The 13,223-nt window shown below is 37.7% G+C and overlaps 1 protein-coding gene across 2 annotated transcripts in view; it reads left to right on the top strand.

The window, feature by feature from the left end:
• Window positions 1-13,223, top strand: part of CRLS1 (cardiolipin synthase 1) — a 19,603-nt gene extending 6,380 nt beyond the window's left edge. For both annotated transcript variants that reach the window (XM_083348876.1, XM_083348875.1), the window contains exons 2-7: window positions 3,418-3,555; window positions 3,793-3,922; window positions 5,953-6,038; window positions 7,821-7,889; window positions 9,745-9,836; window positions 10,725-13,223. In XM_083348876.1, the coding sequence (XP_083205002.1) occupies window positions 3,418-3,555; window positions 3,793-3,922; window positions 5,953-6,038; window positions 7,821-7,889; window positions 9,745-9,836; window positions 10,725-10,812 (603 nt within the window). In that variant the 3' untranslated portion in view covers window positions 10,813-13,223. The remainder of the gene's footprint in view (window positions 1-3,417; window positions 3,556-3,792; window positions 3,923-5,952; window positions 6,039-7,820; window positions 7,890-9,744; window positions 9,837-10,724) is intronic.

Here is a 13,223-nt window from a genome sequence, read left to right as displayed (position 1 = left end):
GATGTCTCGCTTAGCAACATAAATTCTGGGCTCAGTTGTGGTTGTAAGCTGAGGACTACCTGTACTTCCAACACTTAATGCGGTTGCGCCGATCATATCACTGGTGTGTGAAATTGTTCTTGTGGTTTTGCTGCATTTAATTACCATGCTGAAAAAACCAATACTATATACATCCACATGATGCTTGACTTTGGGAGATGTGGGACTGCCTAATAACTTCTATTAACACACATGTTGCAATTTTTTTAGTTTCAGAAATAGCATGTAAGGCCAGTATGTGTTCATTTCAAATTATTATTGCAACTTTTTTTGTACCAAAAGCACTTTTTCAAAATGCAACTAGACTTTCTTGGGGGTTTTTTTCTTTTCAAGGAAAAAACAAAAACAAAAAGTCCAGTTGCATTTTGGAAAAGCACTTTAAGACAACCAAGACCTGGATGATTGAGAATCTCCATAGACAACTTTTTTTGTAGTTATGAAAATCAGTTGGTTCCAATGAGAGCTTGTTTCAAACAGCTGGATATATTGACAAACATATTGTGCTTTGGTGAGTATAGTATGTCTTTACTAAGCAGATAAAATCTGCAGTCACCAGTTAATGATGAATTTTAGCAAGGGAACCCTCTGAAATTCAGAATTGCCTTCTCTGGGAGGCAAAACATGTACTCCTCCAAGGTTAACAGTTATTTGCAGTTATTACATGGACTGACATCAAAAGAGATATGTTTTTTTCAATAGGTTATTTTGGGATAGCTACTGTAGTACTAAGGGACGCGGTGGCTCAGTGGGTTGGGACGCTGAGCTTGTCGATTAGAAGGTTGGCAGTTTGGCGGGCCGAATCCCGAGTGCCGCGTAACAGAGTGGGCGCCTGTTACTCGTCCCAGCTTCTGCCAACCTAGCAGTTCGAAAGCACGTAAAAATGCAAATAGAAAAATAGGGACCACTACGGTGGGAAGGTAACAGTGTTCCGTGCGCCTTTGGCATCTAGTCATGCCGGCCACATGACCTCGGAGATGTCCTCGGACAAGCGCTGGCTCTTCGGCTTTGAAACGGAGATGAGCACCGGCCCCTAGAGTTGGAAACAACTAGCACACATGTGCTGGGGAACCTTTACCTTTACTGTAGTACTATAGAAAGAAATACAGTAGTTCATTAGATTGAAAGAGTTGATATGAGAGTCAGTGTTTCTGTTAGATGTTGGACTTGCTGGCTAAAGTTTGTATAAATGTGAGCTTTATAACTATTTGATACAATTTGCTTTTCAGTACTCTGCTGGCATCTTCGATGATTATCCTTATAATGGCAACTTATTTTCTACCCTCTTTATTATATTAGCATGTCATTTGAATATATGTTCTGCCAGCAACTTTCTAAGAATGGCTAAATAAGTATAGAATATGATATTGTGTAAAATTCTTAGATATATTAATGAATATATTACTGGAAATGAAGCATATAAGAAGATCTAGAATTCCGTAAGAAAATCTTACTTTTTGTTTTTAATCATAAATATCCAATGTCTGATGACTCAGGCTTTTGTGCATGTGTGAACCATATTTCAAATGTTGGTGGGATGACTTTTAAACTTTATTTTATATGTAAAATCATTATTTAATATGTAAAATCATTACTTATTATTTTGGAGGAACTTTAATACTACTTTTTTTTTAAAAAAATACACACACACACACACACACACACACACACACATATTCATTCATTCATTCATTCATTCATTCATTCATCCATCCATCTATAGAGGGCATTATAACCCTGAAATTTTTATGACCAGCTGGCTAAGGAATTCTGGGAGTTGAAGTCCACAAGTCATAAAAGGGCCAAGTTTGAAGACCCTTGATGTAAGAGATAAAGAGTTTAATGGCAACAAGGAACTGAAGCGTTGCAGCTTACAGTTTGTTTGAAAGACAGTAACTCCTAAGGAGTTTAGCTTATATATGCCTGAGGAAGATCCCTACATCTTTATGTCAATTGTTGAGTGAGTTGCTAAAAATGGAAATTAGGAGAATTTGTTCAAAGCTCAAATTTGTTCAAAGTTTGTTTAAAGTTTGATTGAAAAGGAAGAAGCTCCTTTATATAGTGTCTTGAAAAACCCTGAATATTTAAATATCTAAAATGGGACCTGTTAGTTCACGAGAAAGGAGGAAATTTTATGTGGCATTTGATACTCGTTAAAGAAATGTAGGGGTGTCAAACTGCCAGCCCCGCAGGCCGGTTTCATCATATCGAAGCCACGCCCACCCCATTGACGGCAATGCAAAAAGTCATGAAAAGTCGCAATATGTCATGTGACCTGGTGAGTTTGACACCTGTGGATTAGATGGAGCCAAGATATATAACCTGGAGGAAATAATAGAATTTGGCTCAATTTTATTTTCAGTTTCTCTTTGAGCTAAAGATGAAAAAAGATAGCAGCCAAATGCAATAATGGGATCAGAGAGGAGTCGCCTTCAAATACGGCAGGTTTAAGATAAATCCTTGGGTCCTGGATACAAACAGTGAAGTACCATTTGTGGTGAAAAGTCAAAAAACCCACAAAACTTTCAGGGAAAGGATGTTATAATTGTTGGGGAAATGGTCACATGAAAACTGTTATTTCAAGAAATCAGTGACTGATAAAAAAAAGAAATACTGCAAATAATTAGTCACAAAAATGTTAAATGAAGAGATGTACCAATATGGATTCTTTTTTTTATCACAGTTGAGTTATATGACAAGGTAGCTTGTGATTGTTGGTAACCTACAAATTTAGGACTGGTGGACACAAGTGTCTTCTTATCTGTAGTATCATAAGCTCAGAATTGATGTGGGTGGAGGAAACATGGTCTCTAGCCAATGTGTTAAAGCAGAAGGTTCGGAAGCTAAGATCCTTTTAGATTACTAACCACAAAAGAATCTCAGTGGAATAGTCATGAGAAGGGTTTTTTTTGAAGTAGACATAACCATCCCAAGGAGATCCCTGTCCTGCTTTGTTCTGAACATTTGAGGATTTCAGAGGGGTTGATGTAGCAGTTTCCTTTCATTAATCTGATAATCAGTTCATTTGCTGTTCAGAAGAAGAATTTTTACCTTGATGTAAGAATCCCCCAAAAGGTTTGCAACAATTCAAAAACAAATCAACCCTTTTCATTTGGTCGATGTCATGGCCCATTTTTGTTGCTTATAGAGTAGAAGTTGGTCCCTGCGGTTCTTGGAACAGGAGAGATAGGAATAGCTGGTTATTCGGTTTTTCTAAGAAAATTCTTAGAAAAGTTACATACATTCCAATGCAGCAATTAAACACATCAAACATGCAGAGTTCACCTCTTACCTTCCATAGTATCAAAGTACATTATATTCAGATTATTTATATTTGTTTTGTAATATATTTTTTCTATGTTTTTTTTGTTGTTGTTCTAGTATGAAAATCCTTGGACTATCCCTAATCTACTTTCAATGGCAAGGATTGGTTTGGCCCCTATTTTGGGCTATTTGATTATTGAAGAAGATTTTAATGTAGCACTGGGGGTGTTTGCCCTGGCTGGAATAACAGATTTGGTAAGTCCTTTATATATTTTACAATGTTTTATGGAAACAGACTTTTAATTTTTTTTAAAAAAAAAGTGAGTTCAGAAATATTTTTAGATCCGTAGTGCTTGAATATGATTTTATAATTAGCTAGCGCTATGTGTATTATCAGGAGCTCTTGGAGAAAAAAAAGATGGGATATAAATCTCACAGAAATGTAAATGTTTGGTTTCTTTCCCATGCTATTTGTCTAACTTGCATTTTCAGTTGGATGGCTTTATTGCACGAAACTGGGCCAATCAGAAATCTGCCTTGGGAAGTGCCTTGGACCCTCTGGCTGATAAAATCCTTATCAGTATCCTATATATTAGCCTGACTTGTGCAAATCTTATTCCAGGTAAGCAAAGAAGCTGTCTTTTAAATGATTCTTCTTGCTGAATGATCTAAAAATAATGAATTGTCAAATATTAGAAGCAAATCTCTTTCAGTTTATTGGCACAGTTCAATACCTCAGTATGTTGATACCATAGTTATATAATGTGCCTGGCTGAGGAATTCTGGGAGTTGAAGTCCACAAGTCATAAAGGGCCAAGTTTGTAGACCCCTGGTCTAAACAAATCCAATGAAAAAATGCAATACATAGGGAGTACCAACAATCAGGCCCCATGGGCCAATTTTATTAATTTTTTTTTGAGACAAAATGTTATCATATTAAGTGCTCAAAAATCATGTGTAAAATGATTAAGGAAGCATTTGAAAGAAAATGGCATCCAATTATAACATTTCATGTAATATACTTTGTATAGTTAAGAATTATAGGGCTTTATTTCTGACATCTGACAAATAGATGGGGAAGAAATGGAGGTAGTGACAGATTTTATTTTCCTGGGCTCCAAGATCACCGCAGATGGGGACTGCAGCCAAGAAATTAAAAGACGCTTGCTCCTGGGGAGAAAAGCCATGGCAAATCTAGACAGCACACTAAAAAGCAGATACAACACCCTGCTAACAAAAGTGCGTATAGTCAAGGCTATGGTCTTCCCAGTTGCAATGTATGGCTGTGAAAGCTGGACCATAAGAAAGGCCGAGCGCCAAAGAATTGAGGCCTTTGAACTATGGTGCTGGAGAAGACTCCTGCGAGTCCCTTGGACTGCAAGGCGATCAAACCGGTCAGTCCTAGAGGAGATCAACCCTGACTGCTTTTTAGAAGGCCAGATCCTGAAGTTGAAACTCAAAGACTTTGGCCACCTAATGAGAAGGAAGGACTCACTGGAGAAGAGCCTAATGGTGGGAAAGATTGAGGGCAAGAGAAGAAGGGGACAACAGAGAATGAGGTGGCTGGATGGAGTCACTGAAGCAGTAGGCGTGAGCTTAAATGGACTCCAGAAGATGGTAGAGGACAGGAAGGCCTGGAGGAACGTTGTCCATGGGGTCGTGATGGGTTGGACACGACTTCGCAACTAACAACAACAACATTTTTGACATATCCTGTATGTCCATATGTTGTTTATTGAACTAAATTTCCTGATTTTATTTTATTATCTAAAATAAATTGCTGAAGTTTAAATAATGTTGTAATTCTAAAGTGGTGGTTGATACAGTCAGAAGAGAATAGCATTTGCATTTGCATTACATTGTGATTTATTTTGAGCTATATGTTCTCCTTTGAAGGCAGATTTAAGGTTAGAAAAACAATAGATAGCAAACAAAAATAGATCTTGTGTATTTTATTCCCTTTTACCCAGGCTAAGGTATCCCCTTCTAGGGAAAGAGAAGAGGCAGCCAAGTGCTGTAAATCTATGCTGCTTTTGGCCAGGCCAGAAACCAAATGCATTGTTCAGTTATAACAACCACTGTAATTTATCTGTGTTGTGTTTGTGGTAATGAGTCGGTAGACCAGAGGTCCCCAAACCTTTGGGCGCCAGGGACCGGTTACGTGGAAAGAAGTTTTTCCACGGACCGGAAAGGGCGTGGTTTCATGTACTCCCTGCATCCCACGGATGGGGCTTGGCTTGTTTGCACGGACCGGTTGCTGGCATGCTGCGTCCTGATACTAGTCCACAGACAAGGGGTTGGGGACCCCTGAGGTAGACAATAGAATTAAATGACAATGATTTAGACTGTCTGCTAATCAATCTTTTGCAGCAATCCATATGCTGTAAATTGGAATTATTTTTATGTAGCCTCAATCTGACAGCCAGTTTGGTGTGACAGTTGAGGAACCAGGCTAGAAATCTGCAGACTGTGATCTGAAGTCCCATCTTAGGCACAAAGTCATCTGGGTGATCTTTGGCCACTTGTTCTTAGCCCTAGAAAGAAGGCAATGACAAACTGTTTCTGAAAATGTTGCCAAGAAAACTGCAGGGACTGCCAGAGTCAGGAGTGTGAACTTTAGATATATTTAAGAAGACTTTGTTTGTTTTTCAGTTCCTCTTACATCAATGATAATTCTAAGGGACATTACATTAATTGCTGCTGTTTTCTATGTCCGATACAAAACTCTTCCTCCACCGGTAAGTATCCTGCCGTGTTTTAACATGCGTTAGGTAGGAAATCAAAGCAGTCATAGGATAAACAGTATAGGTGAAAATTGATCCAAAATGCAGGCTTGCTAAAATAGGAATCAGACTTATTTTTTTTACACAGACAATGATTGTCTGTGTAGTGGTGTGTGTTTTTTTGTCACAAAGAATTAGGGAGTTCTTCCTTATTTGGTCTCTCTCGCTCTTGTTTTTTGTGTTTCTGTCCATGACAGATCTTTCTTTGAATGCTTCCAGAGGACAGCCTCCCCAAATTCCTCTTGGGCTAGAAGTCTTAAACTGTGTGTGCTAATTTCCTTATAATATTTTCCCAGCCTTCCACTTGAGTGTTTCAAAATTATAAAAATACTCTCTCTGACATTTCTGTAAAAAAAATTAAAGACCATACATAATCTTTGTCCATCAGAATGGCAATTTTCTTTGATTCTCCACTTTCTTCATTACTATATCTTTCTTCATTACTATATCTTGCTACACTCTACTTGTGTACACTCCAATTTCCTTTTCATTTTCAAAATCTTGTTCAAGCTTCAGAATTGTCAGCTTGTTCACTCTGATCTCATCTTCTCACCATCTATCTTCCTGTGACCTTTTCTTGTCCAGCCTCTCAGCTGCAGAAGTCTCCTACTTTCCCACTGAAATGACATCATTTCTGTTTCTATTCCTGAACTTTTCTCTCAGAATGTCTGTTTGACCACTTCCCTTATTTCCATGTTGTTCCTGAAAACAATCTTTTTAAGAGGTATTGTCATTCCAGTTATCCTACTGAATTAACCCAAAATATTATTGGAATGATCACAGTTCTTCTCCTGTAGATCCTATGTTTCTTTTGTCCCATTTGTTTCCTTAATTTAATTTCTTGTAAGTCATCTTCCTTGTAAAGTGGATGTAGACAGTCTAAGCCAGGGGTAGGCAACCTTGGCTCTTTTATGACTCGTGGACTTCAACTCCCAGAATTCCTGAGCCAGCCATGCTGAGGGAAAAGGGAGATGTTTCCAAGCTGAGCCATGCTGGCTCAGGAATTCTGGGAATTGAAGTCCATGAGTCATAAAAGAGCCAAGGTTGCCTACCCCTGGTCTAAGCCTAAGGCATAGGCAGCCTTCTATAGCGCCCAAGGATTGTACAATTCAAATGTCAATGGCATAACTATCAGATAATTTTTCCTGTTTGTTTTGTTTCTAAAATAAAGAACAGGGACTCTACTAAGCTTTGCTGGCTTCATGCTTTCATTTTGTACTTTAAAATTGTGTGTAGTGGTGAAGGATCTGGCCTAAAAACCAAAAGGCTGTGAATTCTAGTCCCACCACAGACATGGGAGATTTTCACTCTCTCTCAGAAAAATGCACCTCTCAGGGTTATTCCTGTGTGGAAAGTAGGAGGAGGAAGGCATATTAGGTATGTTCACCACCTCAACTTATTTATAAAAGAAACGAATATAATATAAAATAATATTAAAAATTGAACACAGAGACAACAGTGTTCTAAAACAGGTTAAATATTTGAGCACGAATCCATTTTGACTATCTTTCCTAAAGCTGTGAAAACCCCAGCCCCATTTTTATACTCTTGATTGCCTACAGAGTAAGCCAGATATATGCATGAAGAATTGCACTGTTAAATATAAGCATAAAGACGTAGAATAAATATGCTGTGTTGCTAAAGACATCAGGTCAATTTTATCAGTTCATAAATTTACTAAAGGCTTTGTTTCACCATGTTTATTAAAAGCAAGGTTAATTTTTTTCTTTCTCACAGAAGACATTAAGTAGATATTTCAATCCATGCTATGTCACTGCTCAGTTAAAACCAACATTCATCAGCAAGGTAAGAACAACAATATGTCATGCTGTGTCCATTTGGCAAACTAAATATTGCCTTACAACATCATTTTTTTTGTATCCTGCAATTTGTTTGTCTTTCATGACTTAAACATGTAGGCCTCATTTAATGATCACTTGTTCAGTGACTGTTTGAAATTATGATGGTGCTGAAAAAATAGACTTACAAGTGGTCCTTGCACTTACCTCTATCACAGTGTCCCTGCAGTTATACAAACAAGAGTCAGGCACTTGGCAACTATCACAGATTTGTAACAGTTGCAATATCCCACCTATCTTCCTCCCCCCCCCCGCCCCCCATATCTATGCCCTTTTGGCTGCTCTGCTGGAAGGGTGGCAAGTAGATGGCAGCATACAGTAGCCTCTTCATCTCAACCATACAGGTAGCCCTTGATTTACAACCGTGGATTTAGTGACAGCTCAAAGTTACAACAGCACTAAAAAAAGTGAGTTAACCATTTTTCACACTTACGGCCACTACAGCATCCCCATGGTCACGTGATCAAAGTTCGGATGCTCGGCAACTGGTTTATATTTGTAACCGTTGCAGCGTCTCGGGGGGTGTGTCATGTGATCGCTTTTGGCCACCTGCTGACAAGCAAAGTTGTTGGGGGCAATTAAGCTGACTTTGTAATAATGCCGCTTGGGGGGGGGCCCGAAAGCCCTAATAAGCAGGCATATACCTAGAATGAAGGCTACTGCTAAGCTTGTAAGCCGCCCTGAGTCTTCGGAGAAGGGCGGGATATAAATGGAATTAAAATAAATAAATAAAAATAAAAATAAAGTCAGCAGGGAAGCCAAACTCACCGTGTAACAACTGTGTTATTAACATCTGCAGCGATTCATTTAACAATTGTGGCGAGAAAGCTCATAAAGTGGGGCAAAACTCGCTGAAAAGCTGTCTCGCTTAGCCACAGAAAATTTGGGCTCAATTGTGGTTGTAAGTCGAGGACTACGCACTGTGCCGAGCAGAGCAGCCAAAAGAACAGAGATGAGGGCAGGTGGGGGATGTTGAAGCAGAGGCAGCGTTGTTCCCACGAGGCAGGCAGGAGAAGGGAGTCGGCCTCTTCAGGCTCAGTGATCGCCTGAAAGCATCTCTTGCCTTGGACAAACTCGGTCTGGGAGGGACACAAACCAGGATTGGCTTGAACGGGGATGGGTCTTCACCTAATAACTGTACGAGATTTGCTTAACAGTGGCAGCCAGGACTGCCGAAACTGCCATTGTTAAGTGGTAGGGTCACATGATATTCCACTTACTGACAGCCTTGCTAGTCCCACTTTGGGTTGCTAAATGAGGATTACCTGTAATCTACTGCCCCGGTCAGATGTGGAGGACATGGAATATGAACGAGAACAGTAAAGAACGAATGAGAGAAAATGTGGAAGTGGTTTGTTCACTGAAAGAGAACGATGCCCAAATGGCAAAACAAATATGTAAAGAGCGAACGGGCAAAGAGAAAGGAGGAGACAAAGTTATGGGTGGAATCAGTTGATGGGATCCTCAGAGGAAGTAAAGGCAACCAGTGGTGACTTGCAAAGACAGAAAGATGAATTCTGTTGGTGTAATTTTATACAAATAAAATAATATTATTATTATTATTATTATTATTATTATTATTATTATTATTATTATTATTATTATTATTATTAAGTTGTATTTTCTTTCCTGTATTATATCTTTAATGTATTTGGTTTACTCTTCCATACTCCCATTTCCATGATTTACATTACATTGCTTACACTGTAAGGGAAGGGCATCACGGGCATGTGCTGTATGTCTGGTGCTTTTTCTGGGGAAGTTCACAATGTGACCTTAGTTTTCATCTAATCTATTACCAGGTGAACACAGTAGTACAGCTCATCTTAGTAGCAGCTTCTTTAGCTGCCCCAGTTTTCAATTATGTGGACAGTGTGTATCTTCAGACTTTATGGTATGTAACGTTGTAATTTTTGTTATACTATTAATAAGTGGAAAAACAGGCGGTGTGAGGAGTACAATAAAAGCTCGTGAGATTCAAGGTAGTTCATGAAAGCAAGAAGAAACATAGAATAAAAAATAGGAGCAAGCACAGCAATGGTCTGACTAAAAAAAAAAACAGCTTTCACACTATAAGCCCATAACATTTGATGGCTAATGCTTTCACTGTTTTCATGTTAGTATTGGGTCTAAGTGTACTGGATTCAGATATGATTTATTTTAAGGAAGATACTTACATTTTTATCTAAATCAACCTTGGAAAAGATACCTTGGAGTTGTAATTCTGTTCCCCTTTTAGTTTGTGACCATCTAATTTGACTCTAAAGTTGTTCAAATTGTTGAGTAAAAATTATGTATTTCCTCATTTGCTGGGTTAAGCTGACTAAATAAATTGTTTTACTTAACAATTTGAACAACTTGAGAGTCATATTAGATGGTCACAAACTAAAAGGGGAACAGAATTACAACTCCAAGGTATCGTTTCCAAGGTTGATTTAAATAAAAATGTAAGTGTATGTGGGATTACAATCCTAGCAACATAAAAACTCACTGTTCTTATAGAAGGAGTTTGCCTTGGCATTCTTCTGCCATATGGTATGATATGTCGATTTTAAAAAATATTTTGGCTTAGGTAGGATTTCTTTGGAACTTCTAGGCATTTTGCATAGCCCAGCCCTATATATCAGATTTTAATTGTCATAGCAAAAACAGTTCCACCTCAAGTAGGATTCTTCCTAGCTTAAATAGTTTTTTAAAAATTGTGTCGCAGTGATTTTTAGACTTGGCGTTATCTCATTTTTTGCTTGGAAACTAAAATACGGTAATCATTTTCTCCCCGAAGGTGCATCACAGCTTTCACAACAACTGCATCTGCATACAGTTACTATCATTATGGCCGAAAAACAGTTCAGGTGCTAAATGATAAATGAGGTTTTGCAGAATGACTGTTCTCCTCTCATTCCATTTGTGTGGAGTTTATGCAGAGACTGAATGATACTTTTGCCTCAGTGAAACTATGCCTTCACGGTGTGAAAATGAAGTTTTGATCATGTAAATAAGCAGAATTTTCACTGTATTATTTCAATTATTACAAATAAAATATAATTTTTTACTGTACTGAACTTACACATATGTAAAGATTATTGTCTGATATTTTTTGTTGATTGCTGTCCAGAAATTTGCACTTGGTGTGGGTCACTTGCCTGTTTCCTTTGGTGTACCTCAAATGAAACAGTTATATGAAATATAATTAATGCAAGCAGAATTTATTTGAGTTTTAGTGTATTTAAAATGCAGTATGATCGTTGATGCAGCCTATTACTACAATAGATAAATGTAATAAAGCAGGAAGTAAATTCTGCAGAATATAGCTACAGTATGATCTTTATAACCCTTCAGACATGTCTTCTGGTTTAAATATTACGGTTGCAATAGGCCTTTAAGATAAAACTTGGGTCACTTCCTTCTTAGTCTAATATTGGGGCATACTTTATTTAAGAAAGAGCTGCTTTAATTGTTCGTTATGTGCTAACATAGTTTTGTTAGATTGTTTTGAAAGGTGACCAATACATAAAATATACAAGTATGCAGATGCAAAATAGAGAATCAAAATAGTTGATTTTCCAAGACTGCTGATAAAAATGTTCTCTGAATTGGGCCAGCAGGATAGGGCAAAGCTTATGTGACAAACTTAGTAATCAGATGTCCTACAAAACAGATTACTTGATTGTGGTTTCTTAGTTCTGCTTGTACTGTAAGATCTCAGCCCCTGGAGATTGTCCTGGCCTATTTTACAGGCTGTTTATAAGGAATATAACAAAATGAGTGCATATATAGATTTTCATAAGCGTAAGAGACTTAATAGGGGAAGTTGGTCTATCTTATGTGCAATCTTTTGTCTCAGTTTATCAAACTATTTTAAGACTGTAGGAAAGGTGAAAGATTGATACAATCTGAAGAGGGAGCAGAGTCTGTTTTAAGACTATAGCAACTTTTCTAAGGCATTATCAGTAGAAGAGAAAATACTATGGCTTTGGATAAATTTACGCTGTATTGCAGGTTTCTTTTGAAAGGTTTTATGCAAGCGCTTAATGTTTCTCATCAGTATGGTGGGCAGGTAACCATTATCTGACAGCTACCTTTTGCCATAATACCAGTAAAACAAGAAAGGTCCTCCTTTGATCTGGCTGACATGAATAAGATGTTGAGGTTTCTGTGAGAAAAAGTTTGCAAATCTGCATGTTAATGATTAAGAGCTGCAAACATCAAGTATGATATTCGTTAAAGCATAGGTAGTTACGGACAAATGTCTTAAGCCACTGTATATGTGACTCCAATGTTTTGCCCATTTGATTAGATACAGGAATCAAAACAAAGGATAACAATTATGCATACAGGTAGTCCTCAATTTATGACCCCCAACTGAGCCCAAGTTTTATGTTGCTAGTTTGTTAAGTGGCTTTTGCCCAGTTTTACGACTTTTCTTGACACGTTTGTTAAGTGAATCACTGCTGTTGTTAAATTAGTAGCACTGCTGTGATGTGAATCTGGTTTTCCCCATTGACTTTGCTTGTTGAAAGGTCGCAAAAGGTGATCTCATGACCTGCGACCGTCATAAGTGTGAACCTGGGGTCAAGCATCCAAATGTAAATCATTTGACCAAGAGAATGTTGCAATGGTCGTAAGTGTGAAAAATGGTCATAAGTCACTTTTTTTCAGTGCTGTTGTAACTTCAAATGGTCATTAAGTGAACTCTTGTAAGTCGAGGACTACCTGTATTTAGTTCCAGCTTCCACAATAGCAGAATTTAGGCTTTTTTTTTTCTTCAAACAACCTGTTTGAGATGTTACAGAATTGGATCAGACATGCTTAACGATGTGCAAACAAATGTTTCACGTATGGTAAGCAACTACCTGAATATAAAAATACTTGCTAAGCTGAAAATAAATGTGCAAATATTGCATTAAATAGCACAGTAGAAATGGTTTTGCTGTAGAAATGAAGGGTGAGAGTCGGAATGGTTGGGATATTCTATGCATTATACAATATTTTTAAAATACATTTTATACATCTAAATTTCATAAGGTTTATATGCTGAAAATATTTTTGATAAGTTTCTACAAAATCAGGCTGTTGCAATCTGATTGTATTGCGGTATATAAAGTTTCCCCCCCCCGTTTTATCGAGACAAAATAGGCGATATGCTACAGAACCACAAATATATTCCTTCAACCAGATAAGCATAAATGTTTCCAATGCCAAAATGCAAAGTTTGAAAATGAATAGTTATGCATGTTTGTCTGCAGTCGTTGCCTTTGCACTTTCAAAATAAACCCTTTAA

The sequence above is a fragment of the Vipera ursinii genome, assembly GCF_947247035.1.
Source record: "Vipera ursinii genome assembly, chromosome: 1".
Classification (NCBI taxonomy): Eukaryota; Metazoa; Chordata; class Lepidosauria; order Squamata; family Viperidae; genus Vipera; species Vipera ursinii.
Note: the sequence above shows the minus strand (reverse complement) of the source record. Positions and strands in the feature narration are given on the sequence as shown.